Source organism: Sceloporus undulatus, chromosome 4 (assembly GCF_019175285.1).
Source record: "Sceloporus undulatus isolate JIND9_A2432 ecotype Alabama chromosome 4, SceUnd_v1.1, whole genome shotgun sequence".
Taxonomy (NCBI): domain Eukaryota; kingdom Metazoa; phylum Chordata; class Lepidosauria; order Squamata; family Phrynosomatidae; genus Sceloporus; species Sceloporus undulatus.
In genome coordinates this window covers 228,428,373-228,452,870 of record NC_056525.1, presented here as the reverse complement: position 1 = coordinate 228,452,870, position 24,498 = coordinate 228,428,373, and the positions used below count along the sequence as shown (strand labels likewise).

The 24,498-nt window shown below is 39.2% G+C and overlaps 1 protein-coding gene across 6 annotated transcripts in view; it reads left to right on the top strand.

Moving 5' to 3' along the window:
* LOC121928362 (CUB and sushi domain-containing protein 3) overlaps nucleotides 1-24,498 on the top strand; it is an 810,382-nt gene that overhangs the window by 692,346 nt on the left and 93,538 nt on the right. For all 6 annotated transcript variants that reach the window (XR_006103494.1, XM_042462948.1, XM_042462947.1 and 3 more), the window contains 3 exons: nucleotides 16,320-16,433; nucleotides 16,916-17,011; nucleotides 18,222-18,425. Coding sequence is in view for 5 of the 6 variants with exons in the window: in XM_042462948.1 (XP_042318882.1) it covers nucleotides 16,320-16,433; nucleotides 16,916-17,011; nucleotides 18,222-18,425 (414 nt within the window). In the remaining variant the exon portion in view is untranslated. The remainder of the gene's footprint in view (nucleotides 1-16,319; nucleotides 16,434-16,915; nucleotides 17,012-18,221; nucleotides 18,426-24,498) is intronic.

Here is a 24,498-nt window from a genome sequence, read left to right as displayed (position 1 = left end):
TTATTATTATTATTATTATTATTATTATTATTATTATTATTATTATTATTATCTTCTGAACCAATTCAATTTCATTATACATAAAGGAGACATCCATAACCATAACATTTTAGATTTAAATTTAAAAATATAGGACGCCTTTAACACTGTTTCTGTATGTATTGTTCTGAGGTGCTCTCCGATCACATTTTCATTCAAGGTCACCATTACATCTTTTAGATGCTGAGTAATGTAAAGGCTCCTTCACATCATCTTCAAATCTCAAGTTTATATGTAGAAGAATGAACTAGCTAGAAGGTATTTTGTCTACTAGTTCAGTGTTTGGCATACATGCCAAGTGAGCAGATGCTTTGGAAGAAGTCAGTATGAGATGACATTTTGGAAGAGATTATTCAGTGCTATTTTTAATAAATATGTAAATATAAGACTTGAAATATGTATCTATATTTCTTATTCCTTTTGAAAAGTTATGCTATGCTTTAAAGAGGTGCCGCTGCTACCTAAACTTCCATTTTGGTTATCACCATATCTGAAACCATTACTGTTGTTATTTGCTGGTAAGTTGATTTTGACTTTTGGTAGCTGTATAAATGAACCCGCAAATATAGGATTGTTGACTTTACAAGACTACCTGTGAAAGGGATCTTGGAGTCCTAATAGACCAGAAGTTGAACATACATCAACAGTGTGATGGTGACAGATAAAAACGCCAATGTGATTCTAGGCTGCATCTAAAGAAATCTAGTGTCTAGATTCAGGGAAGTAATAGTGCCCCTCTATTCTGCTTTGGTCAGGCCATGCCTGGAATACTCCATCCAATTCTGGGCACTACAACTCAGAAATGATGTTGACAAGCTGGAGTGTGTCCAGAGGAAGGTTAAAGGTCTGGAAAGCATAGTACAAGTCTACCAGCATCATCAGGGGCTAGCCTGAAGATAGAGCGCCCTCCCTCCATAACTGTCATCTTTCGGCCTCTGAGGGAGAGAATAGGCTGGACCAGCATCATCAGAGGCCAGCCTGAAGATAGAGGCTCCTCCCTCCATAACTGTCATCTTTCAGCCTCTGAGGGAGAGAATAGGCTGGCCCAGCGTCATCAGGGGCTAGCCTGAAGATAGTCTCCTCCCTCCATAACTGTCATCCTTCAGCCTGTGAGGGAAAGAATAGGCTGGCCCAGCGTCATCAGGGGCTAGCTTGAAGATAGAGGCTCCTATCTCCATAACTGTCATCTTTCGGCCTGTGAGGGAAAGAATAGGCTGGCTCAGCTCCATCAGGGCTAGCCTGAAGAAGCAGAGCCCTCCCTCCAGTCCATCTGCCTTGGTCCAGGCCTCAGAGGGAGAGAAGAATGCTGGATCTGATCCCCTCCCCCCTCACCATTCCCTTCTCCTTTTGTGTTGTCTGTAAGCCTGAGGGCAGGGAACCATCTATTATCCCCTCTGTTGTAAACTGCTCGGATTCCCAGTGATTGGGCGGTATATAAATAAAACCTATTTATTATTATTATTATTATTATTATTATTATTACCATTGGTGATAAAATGTTCCTATTTCCTTTGTGCACTTCCAACATTTATTGTTAACATGTTCATACATCTCTGAAAGTCTTTGAGATACCATCTATGGTGCATCTTACATAAAGTTTCTCTAATATTTTGTGCTAATGAGATTTTCATTGTTTTCTTTCCTCACACCTTTCCTCATTTATCCAATTTATTTGTATAGCTCATATTTTGCATCTATTTCACCATAGATACTTCAATCACTTCTTCTGTTTTCCATCTTAGTAATATTTTGTAAATTTTGGATAATACTTTTTGATTCTCACCTTATAAACCTTTCTCCAATTCTGTCATTTCATTCACTATTCCATAATTCTTTATTTCTATCTTGCTTTTTTCTTTCAGTTGCCTATGAAGTAGCCAATGACATGAAATACTATTATTAATTGATTCTTCTTGCATTTTTATTTCATATCCATTTCTATCAAATAAAATCATATTCCCATGAGTTATCCATTTTTCATTATGTTTTCTCTTTTATACAAAAAACTAAAAAAAAATGTGGTGATATTCAATGGGATGTATATGGGGAGCACTTTCTTTTGTATATTTTCCATATTTTCAACAAAGCTCTTCTAATATAATGATTATTAAAATATTTATCTGATTTTTCTTTATCAGACTAAGGATGATGATGATGATTTTATTTCTTACTCCCTTTTTCTCTTGGCTTGAGGCAGGTTACAACATAGTTAAAATACAACCATTACATAAAATACAAGCTCTACACAATATATATATTACAATACATGGAATAATAAAATATAAAATTCATGTTTAAAATTCATGATTAAAAACTGCCTGGATAGGCCTGCCAGAACAGAGAGGTCTTCAAATTATTTTATACTCTGACAGCTGGTTTAGCTGTCAGATCTCTTCCAGCTGGTCATTCTACAGTCTTGGGCCAGTCAGTGAGAAGTCGGGTTCTTGCAGGCTGTAGCAACTGCCCTCTGGAGGATCTCAGTGTTCAGGGCGGATTGTATGGGAGAAGGCGGACCTGTAGATAACTTGGACCCAAACCATGTAGGGCTTTAAAGGTCAAAACCAACATTTTGTACTTTGCCCAGAAATTAATTGGCAACCAATGGAGTGACTTGAGTGTAATATGTTAACTCTTGAATGTTCCTGTAACCAATCTGGCTGCGATATTTTGAACCAACTGAAGTTTCTGAACTTGCCACAAAGGTAGCCCAACGTAAAGTGCATTACAGAAGTCCAACCTTGAGGTTACCAGTGCATGCACCAATATCTTTAGGTCCTCCAGATCTAGGATCTGATTGCCATGAATGCCATCAGAAAACAAAATTATTCCTATTCTAATGTCATGCTAAAAAAATCAGTTTCTAAATGCTTTGAAATTGAGCCCTCCCCAGTTCAGTGCATTTCATCTCATTTAGCCTTTTGAAGAGATAAAATGCAGTAGATATAAGTAGTACTGCCTTCTTTCTCCAAAGAAGTCCCCTGCCATTTCATTTATCTTTTGATTTGGTTTGATTTAGCCTTTCTGAAGTTTCTTTCCTTTCTCTAGAAAATCAAGTGGATGCATATATATCCTGATTTACTACTTTTATTTTTAAAAGTGTACTTTATCATGATGTACAGACACATCAGTGTGGTCCAGTGGTTTCAGTGTTGAACTATGATGCTGGAGACCAGAATTCAAATCCCTGCTCAGCTGTGAAAATCCAGTGAGTGACATTGGGCAAGTCAAATTCTCTCATCCTCAGAAAAAGGCAAAGGTAATTCGCCCCTGAACAAATCTTGCCAAGAAAACTTTGTGATAGGGTTATCATTGGTTTGCCCTCTGAAATGACTTGAAGGCACACCACAACAAAGTTGATCATGATATAAAGAAGCCTTTCAGGGTAGGAAATAGTAGCTCTTGGTTGAGGGCTACCATGTCTTTTCAGCAGTACTATGGTACCCAGAAGGGCATAACCATAGTTTAAACTAGTGTGCTATGTGTACCCATCCCTGGAAATGTTTGATCTAGGCACACTTCAGTCTTTTAGGATTAATGAAATATGCTGTTTGTGGGGTTACCTTTAAAAGTTGTTCAGAGGCTTCAGTGGGTCCAACACACTGTAGCCAGAATGTTGCTCAGGCTTCAAGAAACATGTAACAAATAACAGGGAAAATATGACTGCACTGTTACAATGGCTTTGTTGGCTAGCGTCTGTCCAGGCAGAGTTCAAAGTGCTGTTCATAATGCCATATGAGGCTACCTGAGAAGGAATTCACAGAAACATTAAGTGAGAACATAAGAGACAGCTTTTTAAAGGCTGCCGCCATACTATGAACTTCCCTTCCAAGGATAGGTTGGATCTCTCTCTGATCCCATTGCCAGGTGTCAGAGATTTTCAGCCTAAATTCTATATTGTGCTTGCTTAGTGTAAATTTACACTAATGTAGATACAGGAGAGTTGTACTACACTACTCTTCTGCTGAGCACATTGTGCAACCAGTTGTCTGCCAGTGTGTCTGCTTTTTGTTGAGTAGGGAATGGACAGTAGCAGCTTTTGCAGTCTGAAGAAATAAAGTGATACATTGAATGCACTGATGTACTATACAAGAATGTACAGCTAGTGGTTTGGAATCCTGATTGTTAGTCCCAACTAAAATAGGCCCATTCAAGTATTTGTTGAATGGTGAGTTAACATGTAGGTATATTCAACTGATCCATGAATATGCCCACTGCACAGTGGCCAAAAGTACATTGCCCCTGGTGGATGTAGAAAGGTTTCTTTAAGTGGTGAGTACACCACTTTTTCCTCATTCATTATGATTTTAATCTTTTAAACTGTGCTTAGTTTAGTGCTATGTTTAATATGATAGTTGTTGCCTTCCAGTCTTTTCTTGTTTATGGTGACCCTAAGGTGAACCTATCATAGGGTTTTCTTGGAAAGTTTCTTCAGAGAGTGGTTGGCACTACCATCCTCTCAGACTGACAAATTGTGACTTGCCCAGGGTCACCCAGTGGGTTTCCATTATCCAGATTGGGTTTGTATTTATCTTTTTTCAAAGATGAAGGAATGGGACATGCCCAAGGTCATTCAGTGGGTTTCCATGGTCAAGCAGGAATTTAAACCCCAGTCTACTGGAGTCCAATACTCAAACCATTACACCGCATGCAAATTATTAATAGAGTTATACAAGGGTGTTATTATTTTTTAGTATATTTTCATCTCATCCTTTCTTAATCTCAAGTAATTTATTGGTTAACTGAGACATTTTAATACTCACCATTCATACAGATTTTGTTTTGGTTTTGATCCAGTTGAAAGCAGAGGAGTAAAAGGATCTGTTTCATCTCCCATAGCACTGTGAAATGTGAAAATTGTACAGATCAAAGCTAGGCACATTTGGCAATGCTACTCATTTTCTGAACAAGGGCATTTACTTCCTATAGAAGCATGGATGTCAGTGAAGTTGCCCTATATTTGTGTGTGTGTGTATGTGTGATTATTCACAGAGACCCATCTGTGACTCCCTCACCTACTTATGAATTCTGTGCCTGTTGAAGAACATTTACTTGCTTCTGTCTGCCAAAAGAATCATCCAACATTCACTATATAGAAGAGATACAGATTGTCATTTCCCAAGCACACACATATACTTTAAAAGGCAGCTCACATCATGAATTATAACAGAGTTAAAAATAAACTGCAATATTAAAACATTGGTGTTACACAGACTCCACTATTGTATAGCTATTCGGTCATCAAAGGCATATTGAAATAAAACGTTTAGGGGAAGGATAATAGAGCCAACCTAATCCCCTATGGGAGAGATTCCACAACCTGGAAAAAGCCCCTGAGAAGGTCTTTTTCATGCCTTCACCAAAATTACCATTAGGTAGCAGGATCAAAAATAACCATCCCCCAGAGATGGGAAGAAAAAGAAGCCTGAAATTTTAAACTTTAAATTTTTAGTTTAGTCATTTTTTTTTCTTGGCCCAGCTAATATTCATAAAAATATTGAGTTTGTTGCCCCAGTGTGAATAAGCTAATTTTTCATACAAGAAGAAGGAGAATTTGTAGTTCTATTTGCTTCAGTAAATAGATATCAGCGGTCTCATGATCCAAAAGACTGACACAAAGGAAAAAGCAAACATTCATACACATATACTTTTCCTTATGCTAACTGCCGAGCATCCAATCTCTATGGAGATAGTGTTACTAATTAGCAGGTCACATTGCTAGAGCATGCATGCTAAACAGGTCATGTACTACTATACCATAATGACCCTGCACTGTCTAGCAACTCATAAATGAAGGAGGATACTTTTTGACAAAGAGGTCTGTTTTGGGGTTTATGATGTCAATAAAACATCCAGGGTTCAGGAACTCTGTACAACCCTGGAAAACAGCCAAGCTGTATTAAATGTCATTAGGGTGTAAGCAAGAGCACAGACCAATAGATTTATTTCAATGACAGAATGTATTGCCAAGCCAAGGTCAGCAACCTCACAAATATTGAGCACTCATACATCATCATTACACAACTACTTTTGCTGATACAATCATAGGGGCTTTCTAAACAGCCCTTTGGGACGTCCGGAGGACGTCCCATTTTAAAAAAGGGGCGTCTCTTTTAGACGCCCCATGTCCTAGTACGGACTCCGTCCATACAAGATGGTGCCGGCCATTCTACATGGCCGGCGCCATCTTTACGTATCGGACGCACAGCGTCCAGACGTGTCACGCCGCTGCTGACGTAGCGAGCGCGCCCCTGGCGCCTCGCTACGTCGCAAACGCGACGCAAAAAGAAGCTCCATTTTGGAGCTTCTTTTTTCGGTCCGCGCGGGAGTCGGGCCGTCTGAAGGCTCCGGCTCCCCAGCGGACCTTCTGGCGGCGGCGCCAGACCGCTGCAAAGCGGCGGTCTGTACCCCGCCCTAGTTTTGGTTCTCTTTACTTATGTACTTCCACCCCCTTTTCCTCCTCAGTTAGTCTCATGGGAAAACCCAACAAAGACTGGCTATGTGACAATGTCAGTGAAAGAAAATCATGTGCATTGCAAGTAGGGAATACTGCTTGTTCAGTCAACTACATGTGCAATTCTAGTAAATTGGTATCATGTAGTGATCACAGCAACACCTTGACACTACACAGCCAATCACATTTGGCTTCCCGCTGACTTAACTGAGAGCAAATGAAACCAATTCAGGAAACATTGATTTTAGGCATACAGTTTCAATCATGCTTTGATTTAATCACTGAAGAAGTCACTGAAAGATATATATGTGTCTTTTGATGCTCCTGAAGATGATTGACAAAAGTAAGTTATTCCAAATTTTAATGTCGATGATCTCCTACCATATTTGCAGTAGATGATCTCCTACCATATTAATATAATACTGCAAATAGTTTAATTGTATTTATAAAGGTAACATGTTTTGAAAAAGAAACTATAATTTTAATTGTATTATTCTTTTAAATTGTGACCGTTGAGTTGCAATTTTACAAAATAAGGCAGGAAATAATAATATCTAAAAGCTTTTGCCATTACTTTTCAGGCCATTCTTAATTTTGGAAAGGTTAGTTCAACTTAATTTTGATTATGTTGATTGATGATGATGATGATGATGATGATATCAGCAATAATGGAGATTCTATTAAAGAATCTAGAAATAAGAGAGATGTCATTAAATTGTTTGGCATGTTCCAGCAGTGTTGCTTTTTGCTGTTGTTCTATTGTGACCCTACCTAAATTGATTTTGTTCAGCTGGTTTGTCAGTCCATTTAGAATTGTTCCCATACACCTATCATTATTGCAACAACAGCTGCTGTCACCTCCCTCCCCTAAATTCTGAATCTCAATTAATAATTGCAAACTATATTAAATAAATGATATGATCCAGGCATGTATGATCTGAATCATGTTTGTGCTGTTAGGTTTTAATGTTAGGACCTTGCGTTTTATTCATTCATTCATTCATTCATATACTTGGTATTAGTTATTTCTTTCAGTTTCTTATGTTCAGTGTCATCCACTTGCAATATCTCCAAATACTTCCAGTTTCCATCCAGACATTTAATGATATTTCCTTTAAGAAACTTAATTCCATCTGATTCAACAGCTTTACCCCCTATTTATTGGTAATGTAGAATATTTATTAATTCCAAATTCCACTGAAATGTGTTGACTAAATATTTTTAGAGCTTTTAATAACGATTCAGTTTCTAATTATGGGGTGAAGAAAATGGCTGGCCAGTGACTGGACTGTGATTGTGCCAGGACTGTGGCAACTGCATGGCCTGATTCCTTACACTGTGCTTCCAAGCTGGCCACTGACAATAGCTGGGTTATTTCTGCTCCTTTTTGATCCAGTCCAAAGGACCAGATTGCAGCACTGGAGCAGCTTCTGGCCACTTTGTGGGTGTGCATTTTTTATATAGCAATAAATTGTCCATATAGAATAAATGTTTATTAGTACAGGTTGTTCTGCTATTTCATATTTCACTCCTGGAAAACAGGAGAGATCCCAGCAGACTGGAGGAGGGCAAACGTTGTCCCCATCTTCAAAAAGGGGAAAAAAGAGGATCCCAACAATTATCGTTCAGTTAGTCTGACATCAGTACTAGGAAAGATTCTGGAGCAGATAATTAAACAGAGAGTCTGTGAACATCTAGAAGGCAATGCCATAATCACAAAAAGTCAACATGGGTTTCAGAGAAACAAGTCATGCCAGACAAACCTAATCTCTTTCTTTGATAAAATTACCAGCTTGGTAGATGAAGGGAATGCTGTGGATATAGTATATCTTGATTTCAGTAAGGCCTTTGACAAGGTTTCCCATGACATACTTGCAAAGAAGCTGGTAAAATGTGGGCTAGACAAAGGAACTGTTACATGGATCTGTAATTGGTTGACCGGCCGAACCCAAAGGGTGCTCAACAATGGCTCCTTTTCATCCTGGAGAGAAGTGACCAGTGGGGTCCCACAGGGCTCTGTCCTGGGCCCAGTGCTATTCAACATCTTTATCAATGACCTGGATGACAGAATTGGGAGCATACTTATCAAATTTGCAGATGATACCAAATTAGGGGGAATAACTAATACCCCAGAGGACCGGACCAAGATTCAAAATGACCTGAATAGACTAGAAAGCTGGGCCAAAGCTAACAAAATGAAATTCAACACGGAGAAATGTAAGGTATTGCACTTAGGGCGGAAAAATAAAATGCACAGATATAGGATGGGTGACACCTGGCTGAATGAAACTACGTGTGAAAGGGATCTAGGAGTCCAAGTAGACCACAAGTTGAACATGAGTGAACAGAGTGATGCGGCAGCTAAAAAGGCCAATGCTATTTTAGGCTGCATCAATAGAAGTATAGTGTCTAGATCAAGAGAAGTAATAGTGCCACTGTATTCTGCTTTGGTCAGGCCCCACCTAGAATATTGTGTCCAGTTCTGGGCGCCACAATTCAGAAAGGACATTTAGAAACTGGAGTGTGTCCAAAGGAGGGTGACAAAAATGGTGAAGAGTCTGGAAACCATGCCCTATGAGGAACGACTTAGGGAGCTGGGGATGTTTAGCCTGGAGAAAAGAAGGTTAAGAGGTGATATGATCGCCCTGTTTAAATATTTGAAGGGATGTCATATTGAAGAGGGAGCAAGCTTGTTTTCTGCTGCTCCAGAGAACAGGACCCGGAACAATGGATGCAAACTACAGGAAAAGAGATTCCACCTTAACATTAGGAGGAACTTCCTGACAGTAAGGGCTGTTCGACAGTGGAATGCACTCCCTCGGAGGGTGATAGAGTCTCCTTCCTTGGAGGTCTTTAAACAGAGGCTGGATGGCTATCTGTCAGGGATGCTTTGATTTGGATTTCCTGCATGGCAGGGGGTTGGACTGGATGACCCTAGTGGTCTCTTCCAACTCTATGATTCTATGATTCTATGATTCTATGTTCCTGATCAGTTTTCTTTAATATGACTGAAAGTGTTAACATTTCAATGACAAATAATAAGAGACATAAGGAATTATTCTGAAAATTTCCATACCTAATATAAGCTCTGCCAAGTTCTCCATTTATGGTTAATGTGGAATTCCATAATTTAAGTAGAGCTAAGACAAATTTTCTGATGTTTTTGCTGATTGCTAAAATATCAAGAACTTGTTCAATCCATTTGTGTGACACAGAATCAAATGTTGTTTTTTTGTAGTCAATCCTTGTTACATGGCAAATTGGCCTTTCTTCTTAGTAATTGGTCTTTTGTTTCTCAGGAAGTGGGACAGTTATTTTTTATTCCGTCAATAAAGAGAATTTTGAAGAAAATGGGCCTGGATTAAGTTAACTATTATTCCTGTTAAAAATTTACATATTCTTGACTATCAGGTAATTGGGCTATAATTTGCTGAGGTAGGGGCAGTACAAATGGCCCCTAAGGGGTGGCAGGATGTTCTCCCTTTCCTAGCTGGGTTGGGGTTGGTGTAACCATATGCCATGGCCCTGATCTGGCCTTTCTGTGGTGCAAAAAGGAACCACAAAAAGCAGCACCTTTTTGCACTGCAGAAAGGGTGCCCTAGCCACTTCTGCAGTGCTTTTTTACTGTTAATTCAGTGCAGTGCATGTAAGTGCTGCACTGGAGATGTGACATGATGCCACCTGCCATCTGGTTAGTTGGGCATCATGTGGGCGGTGTCCAGGTGGCTGGGAGGCAGATGCCACATCCCCCATTCTGCCCTGGGGCCAGCTTTTTGTGCCACCCTGTTGAGGCCCTTTGGCGGGTTACAAACGGCCCTCAAGGGGCCGTTTTCCCGCCGCCGCCATTCGCTGCGCAGGGAAGCCCCAGCTGCCAGACCGCGAGGCTTCCCTGCGCAGCAAAAAAGGAGCAGTGAAATGCCGCTCCTTTTTTGAACGCGGAAGTGGCGCCGCGAGGGGTGGAGTGCGCCCTCGCGACGTCACTTCCGCCGCGACACGTCTGGACACACAGCGTCCAGTACGTCAACATGGCGGCGCCAATGTGGATGGGCACCGCAAAAAAGTACGCGCTCTGCGCGTACTGGGAAGAAGGGCCGTCAGGAAGGTAAGAACCTTCCTAACCCTAATACGGCCCTTCCTAATCCTAGTACGCGCGGAGCGCGTACTTTATGGCAGTTTGTAACCCGCCTTAGTTTCCTTTTTGCATCTTTCATCATTATTGTTCTTCTTGTTGTCATCTATTCTTCAATAATTTTTGTTTTCAGTAAGGTGTTAAATTCCTACCTGGAATGAATGGTGGTTAGATTTTTCTACCAAAATTTCTTCTAGGGGTTGCCCAATCCTTGATTCTCTTTACGTGATCGGCAATTTTTATGTTGTTGATACATTTGCTTTGATTTTAATTCTGCTTGCACAGTTTTAATCAAGGTTGCATTTATGAATTTCCCTCAATTCCATAAACCTATGACTACTGCTGCTGCTACTATTCTTAGAAGAATTTATTTGGTGGGGGGGGACTCTCTCAGCCTCCTGGTTACATTTGTGTATTCAGGCTGTCCATGGAATCTTGTGATTCTTTTACATTTCTCTTTTATATGGGAAATATTCTGAACTCTAAAGCAGTTGGAGGGAAGTGTGAACAATTAAATGGGCCTCATGAGGGCTGGGGGAAAAAACCATCAAATTATAAAGGTAACATCTTTTGGGGAAAAAAATCTATAATTTTTATCATTTTGAATTTATACCTATTCTACTGTGTAATACCAACTGATAAAGATAGCATGGGTAGCTGAAAGCAATCAGGAAAAATAGAATATGTATGAGAATGGAACAAAGACATAATAGAAAGGAAACTGTCTTGAAAATGAAGAAAATTCCTGCAGAGAACCAAACAATGCAATGCAAATAGGATACTATCTTTTTTTATTCCCTCTTCATATGTATGATTATGCATATGTAGGATTAGAACAGTGTACATTCATGGTAAGACAATAAAGCACAGTCTCTGTAGGTGTCATCTATTGTGACCTTTTAGGATCAGTGACTATTGTCTTGTTGTCTCAAGAATACAAAGGAAAACATATAAAATAATATTTTCACACTTTTAAACTTTTCCATTCTTTTCTGCTACCACCTAGTAGAAGTTGTTTGTCTTCTTTGTCATCTCCATCAAAATGACCTCAAAGCTCTCAAGGTGTCATACATTGTGGGGGATTTCTATTCTATCTAGGTATTATATGTATTATATATGGGTCAAAGAGTCTTGTGACATCTTGAAGATTAACATTGTTTACATCATAAGAGATTATGGACTGTTGTCTACTTTTTCTTCAGCCTGAAGTCCTGCTACAGATATATGCGCAATGCATGTGGTTCTGTATTAGATTTTAGACAACCATTGTTAACATTGGCCATTAGCTAAGTTTTCCTGGTGATGCAAACATCCTTGTATAGGACTTTCGGTATTTCTGTTGTAATAGCTAACTCAATGACTATCCCTTAAGGAGAATGGGGTAAAGAAAATTTCAAGTTAAAAAACAAAAGGAAGAACGAAGAAAAAGTATAGTTTACTGCAAAAAAAAAAAAATCTACAGGAAAAAAGCTCTTAATTTTTAAAGCTGCAATCCTCTATTTCACACATACTCAACACAGCACATTGTATCAGTAATGGCATAATAAAATTACTATAAAGAAATGCATGCAGATTAACTAGACTGCTGTAACACTCGCAAACCAACTCTGGCTGTCGAATACAACACTCACAACCCATATCTGGCTGCCAAGTGTGGGTTCAAGGGTATGAAGCAGGTGAAATGACAACTCAGTCTTGGGCTCAAGAAGGTTGTTTTATTTAAGAAAGTGAAGTAGAAAGAGGAAAAAAGCATACATCCATAGTCTCAGTCAAGTTAACATAAACATAAACAAACCCATACACATCAGCCAGGCATTGTTGCATGCATTGGCTGCAAGGCAAATAATCCTTTGTGTGCTAACATCTTATATATTGTTGTCTTTTCTTACAAGCTTAGCATATACTATATCATCATACTATGTCTAGGACCTCCCATGGCAACCAAGTACATAGTTTATTCAATCTCCAGGTGCCGGAATGAGTTGGGAAACTCTTATCTCTAGACTCTGGAATGCCATTCCTCCTGTTCCCCATATCACCTCATGGCAAGGGAGAACTTTTCTTGACTCATTCTCTGACAGGATAAATGCACCCTACACATGTTTAAGGCTAACTGCAGCCTGAACCAAATTCAGGCCAAACAATTGCGGTCCAAAACACAATGCAGAATTAAGCCAGTTTGACACTGCTTTAACTGCCCTGACTACAGAATTCTGGGATCAGTAGTTTTGTGAGACATTTGGCCTTCTCTGTCAGAGAGATCTAGTGCCACAACAAAGTACAATTCTCAGGATTCCTTCACACTGAGCCAGGGCAGTTAAAGCAATCTCAAACTGGATTATTTCTGCAGTGTGTTTTGGACCTGTATCAGTTTCAAAGTTCTATATGGGTCCAGGCTATTAGAAGGATTATATCTTTCTTGATGAATCCATTAGAACTCCAATATCTTCTGGAGAGACCCTACTTTCTGTCTCACAACTTTCTCAGACCATTTTGGTGGGGACAAAGGAGAGTGCCTTCTTACTGGCTGTCCACAGTCATTGGAGCTCCCTCCCTAGGGAGACCAGGATGGCTGTCTCCTTGCTAGCGATCATAGAAACATAGAGTTGGAAGAGACCACAAGGGCCATCCAGTCCAACCCCGTGCCATGCAGGAACTCTCAATCAAAGCATCCCTGACAGATGGCCATACAGCCTCTGCTTAAAGACCTCCAAAGAAGGAGAGTTCGCCACACTCCGAGGGAGTTTGTTCCACTGCTGAACAACTCTTCTGTCAGGACATTCCTCGTAATGTTGAGGTGGAATCTTTTTTCCTTGAGCTTGCATCCATTTTTCCATGTTCTAGTCTCTGAAGCAGCAGAAAACAATCTTGTTCCATTCTCAATGTGACACCCCTTCAAATACTTAAGCAGGGCTATCCTATCACCTCTTAACCACATCTTTTCCAGGCTAAACATACCCAGCTCCCTAAGTCTTTCCTTCCTGGAAAGGGCATGGTTTCCAGGCCCTTCAACATTTTGGTGGCCCTCCTTTGGACATCTTTTTGAACCGTGGTGCCCAGAACTGAACACAGTATTCTAGTGAGGCATGACCAAGCAGAATAGAGTGGCACTATTACTTTCCTAGATTTAGACACTATACTTCTATTGATACAGCCTTAAATAGCACTGGCCTTTTTAGCTGCCACATCACACCGTTGACTCATGTTCAACTTGTGGTCTATTTGGACTACTAGTTCCCTTTTACACATAGTCTCGTTAAGTGAGGTGTCCTCCAACCTGTATCTATGCATTTCATTTTTTATACTCAAGTTCAGTATCTTACATTTCTCCTTGTTGAAGTTCATATTGTTAGTTTTGGTCCAGCTTTCTAAACTATTCAGGTCATTTTGAATTTGGATCCTGTCCTCTGGGTTTTTAGCTATTCCTCCTAATTTGGTGTCATCTGCAAATTTGATAAGCATGCCCTCTAATCTTTCATCCAAGTCACTGATAAAGATGTTGAATAGAACTAGGCCCAGGACAGAACCTTGTAGCACCTGACTAGTCCCCTCTCTCTATGATGAAGAGGAGCCATTTGCCTGTTACAGACTGCCAAAATAAAGCTGCTTCGGGTCTCTTTGGAGGTATGCTATTTAAATGATGCATGGGTCCTAAGAGTCCAGAGGTCACGCCAAAGCCACACTCCATTCCTAAGCACTGGAGGGCAGCTTTGGTGCAGCTTCCGGATTCTTAGGATGCATGCATCATTTAAACAGCATACCTCTAAAGAGACCCGAAGCAGCTTTATTTTGGCAGTCTGTAACAGGCCATTGTTGAGCACCTTTTGCGTTTGGCTGGTCAACCAATTACAAATCCACCTAACAGTTGTTTGTCTAGCCCACATTTTACAAGCTTGTTTGCTAGAATATCATGGGAGACCTTGTCAAAGTCCTTACTGAAATCAAGATATGCTATATCTACAGCATTCCCTTTGTCTACAAAGCTGGTAATTTTATTAAAAATAGAGATTAGATTAGTCTGGCTTGATTTGTTTCTCAGAAAGCCATGTTGACTTTTTGTGATTATGGAATTGCTTTCTAAATGTTCACAGACTCTGTGTTTAATGATCTGCTCTAGAATCTTTCCTGGTGTTGATGTCAGACTAACTGGATGATCATTGATGGGGTTGTCTCCCCCCCCCCCTCCTTTTTGATGATGGGGACAATGTTTGCTCTCCTCCATTCTGCTGGGACTTCTGTTCCCCATGAGTTCTCAAAAATTATTGCCAATGGCTCTGAGATTACATTTGCCAATTCTTTTAATATCCTTGCTCTCCTTCTGTTGGCAACTGGAAACATTATTGTGGAACCAGACTTTTAGAAAGTGAATGGGATGGGCTGTAAATGATGTGTAATTGTGTTATGGTTTGTTTAGTACTTTGATTTAATCTTTTAAATGTTTTTAAAATGTTTATTGTGACCCTAAAGCAAATCTATCACAGGGTTTTCTTGGCAATTTTTTTTTCAGAGGGGTTACCTTTGTCTCCCTCTGAGGCAGACAGAGTGCCACTTGCTTTGGGTCACTCAATGGGTTTCTATGACCGAGCAGTGATTTGAGCCCTGGCCTCTAGAGTCATAGTTCAATACCCAAACCATTACACTACTCGGGCTCACTTATTCCTGAAGACCCAGGCTGATTTGTCTTAAATAGTGTTGGGATACTGGCTGGGTCAGCAGTATCTTTGTACGGTGCCTTAGCCCTGACCTCAGAAACATGAGAATAAATAGTCTATCTTGCCTTAGAGTTTCTTTCATGTAATTATGGTGGTCTTGCATAATAGAATCCCCCCACCACTAGTTTTTCTTTCAGATCTAAACAGACATACTTTTGATTTGAATGAAGATGTCACCTGACATTTCTTCTTTTTCACCTTTACAAAGCTCCTCTCTCTTTGTTGTATTTACTTTGTATCTAATTTCATGCAGTTACCTTTTATCCCCAGAAAAGTAGGAAACAATTAGAATAGTCCTTTGCAGTTCTATACTAAAGGAACGTGAGATCCCAGTGCAATGTAATTGTTAATAAAGCCAGTTTCCATTGAGCTCCACATCATTTTTCTTTTTTGTTTTCCTGTGTGACATCTTGCATAGCCATCATGTACCTCTAAGATAAAATTGATTTAAGATCCAAAAGCAGTCTTGATGAAAACATTAATCACCCTGAAGTTAATTAAATGTCCAATAGCTTAGTCAGTAATAGTGAAATACTTTTGTATCTGATTAAAATCAACAGAGTTTACATTCCTAATAAAGACTATGTTGTCTACCCTTTGTTCGCACGTGTCTCTTATTGGTATCAAATACTAGTGTCACACTGGCTTGAACACATACTCCAAGTGTATCTTGGTTTAATAGTGGCTGGTGGCAGTAGAAGTAGTGGTAACAGGATGGCATTGTAGTTCTCCAATGGCCAATTTCAATTATGCCTTTCCAGTATATATTCAATTCACTTGATTGATATCTCCCCCAAAACATGAGGGTAATTGTACTCACCTCTAGAAGTGAGATAATTGTTAAATAAACTGTTTATTATATGAAAACAATATCTTTGTATCATTTAGCTGTACACACGGTGGAATAATGGAGAATACTGGAAGAGAGCTTTGATCTTTTCATATTTTCCTCTATCCTTTCATGCTCTTTTTTTCTTCCTTTATTTAGTGGTTTTTGGACAGTTTGTATTTTTCCAGACATCACTGCATGATGTGGTTGAGGTATATGATGGTCCAACTCAACAGTCATCTTTATTATCTTCTCTGTCAGGATCTCATTCAGGTATGTTATAACAGAGCTATTATGCATTCATTATTACTTTAATAAAATGCATGCTATCTGTTCTAGTGGATAATTGTTTGTTTTAAATGTGAGTCAAGTTGCTTCAAATGCCAAATCACTAAGCAGGTCCTTCTCAATATGCCCAATGCTGCTTATAATTACTTAAAGGAAAAAAAAAAAAAAAAACAGGCTGCAGCCTATACATCTGTGTGACCAGCAATTTTTCCTCATCTGTTTTTTGACATTTTGGTTATTTCTAGGATCCTAACAAAATGTAGGATTATGATCTTAAAAGATCCCAATTTTAGCAAAAACAGTCAGACTTCTGTATTTCATTTAATTTCATTTACTTTGTCTCCTACTTTAAGTACACCAAAAGTTTATTGTGACATAAATTTGTCTGATTAACTTTGCATTATAAATGGTATTACTGGATTATTGGTACATAAGTGTTTCTGAGATACATTTTTTTTCCTGAGTAGGAGAATCCCTTCCATTGAGCTCAGGGAACCAGATTACCATCCGGTTTACTTCAGTTGGGCCTGTAACCGCTAAAGGATTCCACTTTGTGTATCAAGGTATGGAGACATAAGTGCCTCAAATATGTTTCAGTTAATTTTGTATGCTAATCTCCATGCTACATCCTATTTTAGAGGGTTCTTGTTTTGTTTGTTTGTTTTTTAAGCTGGAAGCTGTATTTAATATAGAATATATTAGCAAAGTTTTAAATATAGACAAGAAAAGTACCACCCAAATGTTAATATGTTAATTGGACACACACACACACACAGACACAGACACACACAGAGAGAGAAGTGATTGACAAACAGAACTATAACTGTAAAATGAACAAAACATTTCAGTTTCTGCCTACTTCAGTTGCTAAAGAAGAAACTAAACTGCATCCAAGTGGCAGTTTATACACTAGACATACAAAGTTACTACTGTTTCTAAATCTGTAACAAGAATCTACAAATATTTTAATTCTGAAGGGTTGAAAAGGAAATACATTTAGGAAAGGTTAGGAAAAAGAACATTTGTATTATTTTAGTTAAAATTAGGTCTGTTCTATCTAGGCTGCTAATTGTGTATGTGACAAGCAGACTGTGGCATTACACGAAAATATGTTTTAGATTTTATTGCATTTATGTTATATCCTTTTTTAAAAAGACACACAAAACCCTGCTTATCAGTATCTGTTACTGTGATTTAATGCTTTAGATATCAGCTGTACAGTTGTAGTGCATGTACAATGATCCCTTGGCAACTGCTGGAAGTTGCTTCCAGGACATCCCATGGATACTAAAATATTAAATAAATGGCGTAGTGAAATGGTGTCTTTTATATAGCAAAATCAAAGTTTGTCTTTTGGAATACACACACACACACACAAACACACCATGGATGGTTGAATCCATTGATAAAGAATCTGTGGATATGGAAGGCCTGCTATATATTCAAAAGCCCATAGCAAATTTATAAAAAAGTATCCACTGCAGCAGTCTGAGTTGTAGTCAGTATATTTGTTGAATGCAGCATTATAAGCTCTGTGTCACTTTGAAAACAACTGAGAGTGACGTGTCTGTTATCTAATCAGAAATGTAATTTTACTTTAATGTTTTGTAGCTGAAGCATCTTAAATGGAACACTGATAAAGACATTTATTTGGCATTACATCAATATTGCTAAGGGATAAGATATATTTAAAGGCATTTTAAATGTCTGTGCAGACTAAAATATTGCTTTTCCACTATGACTCAGTACATACTATTTATTTTGTGTTATTAGCGGTTCCAAGAACAAGTGCAACACAATGCAGTTCAGTTCCCGAACCACGATTTGGAAAAAGAATTGGAAATGATTTTGCAGTTGGTTCATTGGTTCTTTTTGAGTGTAATCCAGGCTACATACTCCATGGATCAATAGCTATTAGATGTGACACAGTGCCCAATGCATTGGCTCAGTGGAATGATTCCCTTCCTACATGTGTTGGTGAGTATTTAAAACTGTATTTTTTCTGTGTCTAATTTTTGTGTGGTGATGTTATTATGTCAAGTCTAAATGCTCCTCTAAATAATTTTCTTGTTTTGTTTCCAGCACCCCTATCATCCTGAATTTCTATTATGCAATACTTTCATGATGTTAAAATTCTCACTAGTTAGACAGTTATTCAGTTATACCTGAATCAAATCAGAAATATTTGCCTTTTTTTTTTTTAGGTTTCATCCTACCATAGGAATAAAAAAAATATAGCTCTTAGCAGCATAGCCAGTGGTGAGGAATACTAGAAGTTGCAGAACAACATCTGGAGGGCCACATAATTCCCATCCTCATTTTAACTTATATTGCTGAATATCTTTTAGACAGAATCATTGATGTAAGCTTGGAATACCTACAGGAATGTAAATACATTGATTTGGTCAAGTTGTTCAACTCAGCAGGATAGATCCTTTGAATCAACTGAGCTTACATATGTGTTGAGAACTACATTCCTGTAGATTCAAGAGGTCTGCTCTATGGGGAATACCAATTTATTAAGTTAAGAAGTTTTAAAAAAAAAGATTTCCAGTGATCCTATTGCTTGTTGTTGTGTGTATTCAAGTAATTTCCAACATATGGTAACCCTAAGTCAAACGTATCACACAGTTTTCTGGGACTGAGAGTGTATGACTTGCCCAAGGTCACCCAGTGGGTTTCTGTGGCTGAGTGAGAAATTTAACCCAGGTCTCCAGGGTCATAGTCTCACACTCAAACCACTACACAACACTGGCTCTCAGTGATCTTCTTATAGTACCTTTAAAAAATGACATTACTGAAACACACACACACACACACACACACACACATATATATATAGCAACAAATAGAAAGGAGACAAGCTTCATGCACTGTTAGATGGCAAACTGTTTCTTCTTTTAAAAAGAAGAGCCCTATGTATTTTGGCCTGTAGAGGAGCAGGCATTCTTCATGGGCATTCAATAAAAATCACTGGAGTTGATTTTTGGAGCATTGCTAATACTCAATAGTCCAACCCTTTGTAGATGGTTGTTGACAACTCTGATGATTCTTGTTTAATGACCATGAAGAAGACGTGCATGTATATAGGCTAAAACATGTAGTCCTTTAGAACTACACACACACACACACACACACACACACACACACACACTTCTTTTAAATGGCCTGTCCAACTCTCCACACTTGGTTTGTTCCATCCTCCCTAATTATGGTATTTTTATCACCCTTCCTGTTATATTTTTGAATAGCTGTTATTCTTAACATCTCTGGATTCTCCTTAAAGCTAAAATATAATTCAAACTGTTTTGTTATACTTATAATCTAGCATGATAATATCTGCCTTAGAGAAAAATCAATATATCTCAACTCTGCTTTTTTTGCTATTGCTGTCAATTTTGTTGCTAAATGAATGGGCCAATTTCATATTTGTGCGTTTAGGCATAAATGCAGTTTTTTAATTCCAACTGTAATAAACTCAGAATCAGTGGGAAATTGTGTAAATTCAATTGATCAGTGAGTTGACTCCCCCCCCCCATTTTTTTTTCCCTTTTGTGGTTCCTGATTTATGCTGTTATTGTTAACTGGAATTAGGTCGACTTTGACTGAATGAATGAGAAACATCCACATTGCCCTTTCATCAATAGTCCTTCTCAAGTCTTGGCTTCCTCAATTGAGTTTATCCATCTGAAGTGCACCCCCCCCCACACACACACACAGAGACTTCATTTCTATTGCCTTTTCTAGTGAGTCATGCTTCTCATGCTATGGCCAAAGTACGATAGTCTCAATTTAGTCATCTATGGGCCCGAACAGACAGGCCAAAATAAAGCTGCTTCGGGTCACTTTGGATGTATACTGTTTAAATGCTTCATGCATCCTAAGAGGCTGGAAGCTGTGACAAAGCCATACGTCAGTCCTAAGGACTGGAGCACAACTTTGGCACAGCTTGTGGCCTCTTAAGAGGCATGTGTCATTTAAACAGCATACCTCCAAAGTGACCCGAAGCAGCTTTAATTTGGTCTGTCTGTTTGGGACCTTGGCTTCTAGAGAAAGTTCAGGTTTGTTTTTCTCTAGGATCCATTTATCAGTCTTTTTAGCAGCCCATGGTATCTGCAGAACTCTTCTCAGCACTCAACTTTCTTCACTGTTCAGCTTTTACAACCATATATAGAAAACAGAAATATGATAACATGAGCAATCCTAATTTTAGTATTCAATTATATATCTTAACACTTCAGGATCTTGTCTAATTGATCCATAGCTGCTCTTCCAAGTCCAGATCTTCTTTTGATTTCTCAACTGCACTCTCTATTCTGATTAATGACTGAGTTAAGGTACATAAAATCGTGCACTATTTTAATGTCTTCATTGTCTACTTTAAAGTAATGTAAATCATTTGTGGTCATTATTTTTAACTTGCTTGATGTTCACCTGGAGTTCTGCCTTTGCACTTTCATCCTTGACTTTCTTCAGGAATGATTCCAAGTCTTTCCTATTTTCTTTTTGTAATAAGCTGTAAATCACATAGCTTAAGTTGTTGATGTTGCTTCCTCCAATTTTACTACCCCTTCCTCGAAGTCTGATCCTACTGTACATATCGTCATTGTACAAGTAGCCTTGCCTAACCCTCTTGCCAAATGGAAACTATTTTATTCTGTGTATTCTGTTCTATTAGTAACCTGATTAATAAATTCTGTCTTATTAATCAGACAGATTAATAAGATTAACTGTGTCTGACTAATTTCCTCTTTGATCCCATCATAGAATCATTTAATTTCTTCTTCTTTTGTCTCTGTAATTGGATCATAATCCTGGATATGGTAATGTTGATGGGTTTCCCTTGAAATCTGGCAGATATTATTTGGCCAAATTTTTATTATACCCTTTGGCCCTTTGGTTGCTTTTGTTACATCTCTTCTATTAATGCCACTCCATTTCTTCTTAGATTTTCATTTCCTGAGTAAAAAACTCTTTAACTAAGTCAAAATGTCCAATTCCTGTCACCTGAAACATAGCAATGTTTATGCATTCCATTTCTTGTTTTACTATGTCTAACCTCCCCAGATTCATGCTTCTCCCACTCCATGTTAATATCGGTGGTGGTACACCGCTTTTGGCCTGTCTGTACTGGGTCTTAGTCAACTTCTCAGTGAAAGCCTGTCTGAAATGGGAGACCCTCCCAGCACAGAACTCACAATTCCACCAACACAGAATGGTAGTACCATGGTGGGATTTTTGTTGTACTCTTTCCTATTAATATATTCACTAAATTCTCTCCTTTACCTGGAAGTATTTCTAACACAGGCCCTGGACAAATGGGCCCTGTAGCACGTCCTGGCAATGTGCTAGCGTTGCCTCGGGGTGCCGTTTCTAGACATCCCACAACCCTAGGACATCACCAGGACGTCACAGCTGTGTGGCGCCATATACACGGCGCACACAGCTGTGACGTCACTGGCGTGCGCCTTCCAGATAGGCGTGCACAGCAGCGACGTCCTTGCACCACCACAGGCAGTTTGTGGTGGGGCGAAATGGAGCCACTTTTTAGCGGTCCTTTTGCTTCCGCATAACTGCGGCGTGCAATTTGGATGCTGCAGTGCAGTTACGTGGAAAAGAGAGGCGGCCACCAGCCATCTCTTTCTGACAGTCTGTACCCCGCCACAGTTACCTCTATTGACTCTAATGTCACGAATGTGTGCTTAACTCAGTCTGGATCCAATCCATTGCAAGCATGTTCTCCACTCCTTCATGAAATTATAAATTCCATGCTAAGTTTAAAAAGGCCTGCACCACTGTCTCTGCATTTAAAAAAAATCTCACTTTATTTTGATTATTAAGAGCCTTCCTCGCAACTGATTTAACGTATTTTGAAAGTCAAAAGTAACTTTCCAATATATTGTATGCCTATCATTAATTCATTAAGCATGTATATCTGTTGCTTCCAAGACTTTCTGGATCAGTACAGAATTCCATCACTTATTCACATTATTCCCTGCCTGCTAAAAATCCTTCACTGTATATATCTTTTTTCACTGCAGAGTACTGCATATATGCACACACAACCAGCCCCCACCACCATCACCACTTTATTCTCTGCAAACATTTGAAGCTCAGAAATTGCTTAACTTTGCTGCCTTCATGCCCCACTTGTCTGATCATCATTACTGAGACTGTGAAATAGGAGCTTTCCAACACAGAAACAGAAGCTATAGACATAGATTACACTATACTTTACAGTACACTATACTTTTCTTGAAAGTTGGTTGGTCTATTAGTAAAAAAGCTCAACACATTTTGTCCTGTGTATACTCCCAAGGCATTCATTGTGAGCTGTGAAAATCATAAAAAGATAACCCATGGGTACATGATATCACATTATGAAAAATCATAACTGCATTGTTACATTGCCTACAGTTTCTATGTGCCTTTTCAGAGACAGAATTCAGTGATTTCTTGACCAGGAACTTTCATTTACCTGGCAACTGAAAATATATGAGCAAAGGTTAGAGTGTGTATATACAGATATAGATATGCAGCTATTTCTTGTAAGCAGACAGTCAAAATATAAATAACATCCAAGGACACATAGATCTGTCTGGGCTGAAAAGAAAGGGACTATCATAAGACTCAGAAAAAAAAATTACAAGAGTGGAAGAAGCTCAAGATCCTCATTCAGGCTGAAAAAATAAGGCTTTTTAGTAATAAAATAACCATCTTTTGAGCATCTTAAAATGATTCCCCTGTTTTTGCCATGGATCCCATTGGAAGCTTTTACTCTCTCTCTCTCTTTCTTTTCGCTTCTTTTCTTTAAGAATATAACAGAAAATAAAGCAGATGTGGGTTCCAAGGGGTTTTTTTGTTGTTAATTTTTTTGGTTGTTGTTGCTTTTAAAAGGCCATGCCTGAAATAGTTGGCAAAAGGGGCCAGAACATGGCAAAATTGCTTTAATAGTTATGGCCATCCCACCCCCCTCCACGCCGGAGGTTGTGGAGCTGGGATGGGCTTTTTGCTGCCCTCCTACTGGTGGAGAACAGGGCAGTTAAATCATGCCATGGCTGGTTGCCATGGCATGAGGCTCTAGGGGATGTGGTTAAGGTGTGCTTTGCCTGTCATCTCCTAAGTGTCTCATTCCTGGATTAATCGTCAACCCACCCACCTGACGCTAGTATAGTGTGGTTTCATTTGGTCCCCTAGGGGCCATGTAGGAATCCCCCCCCCTTTTCCATGGGGTTTTTCGCCTACACCACACTGTTTCCAGTTGCATAAGGGAGATTGGCTGAGGTGGTGTCACAATAATACAAGATTTGGTTTGAAATTTGTCGATTCTAATTGGACGTATTTATTTATATTTTGCATAAATCTTTGGATTTGATCTTGGCGAGCACCTTGGACAACCTACTGGGTGTTAGGAAAATTTCTGGAAGCACCTCTATGGGCCTTGCAACCTGGCGGGTGGATGAAAGGAATGGACCTTGGGTCTGGCTGGAAGGTATACCCCGACCTTACTCTTCACAGATTGGGAAAGAGGACTTCTTGCTGGGCTTCCTTATGTGGGCTGCCCAACGGCAACCCAACTTTGTCCATGTTATCGTCCTTGATAAGCTGCAGAGGTAGTCTGCAGTAAGACACTGGTATTCTGCTTTCCCTGTCTCCCACATTTATTTTGGTTATGATACTAGTTGCAGTTCCATTAAGAACTTACTAAATAGGTCAATAAATGGCCCTGTTTTTAACCCATACATCTTGTGTCTTGTCTTTTTATTCCAAGGGTAGGGTAGCAAAAAACATAGATTTTTTCAAGGTGGGATAGTGCAGTGATAGAAGAGTGTGGTCCTCCAAGGATCAGTGGGTGTCCATTGCAATGCCCAGCCCTTGTCACTGGTTCAGCTGTGGAATACACTTTTCTAGTAGTGGTCATGAAATGACCACTCCAGGGAAGCAAGCCCCCTGAGGCCATGTGTTTTGCATGCTGTGCATTCAGGAATCTCTTCAGGCAAAAAAAAAAACAGATTGTGGAGTTTGCTGCAGCACCCTGTCTAATGGCTGC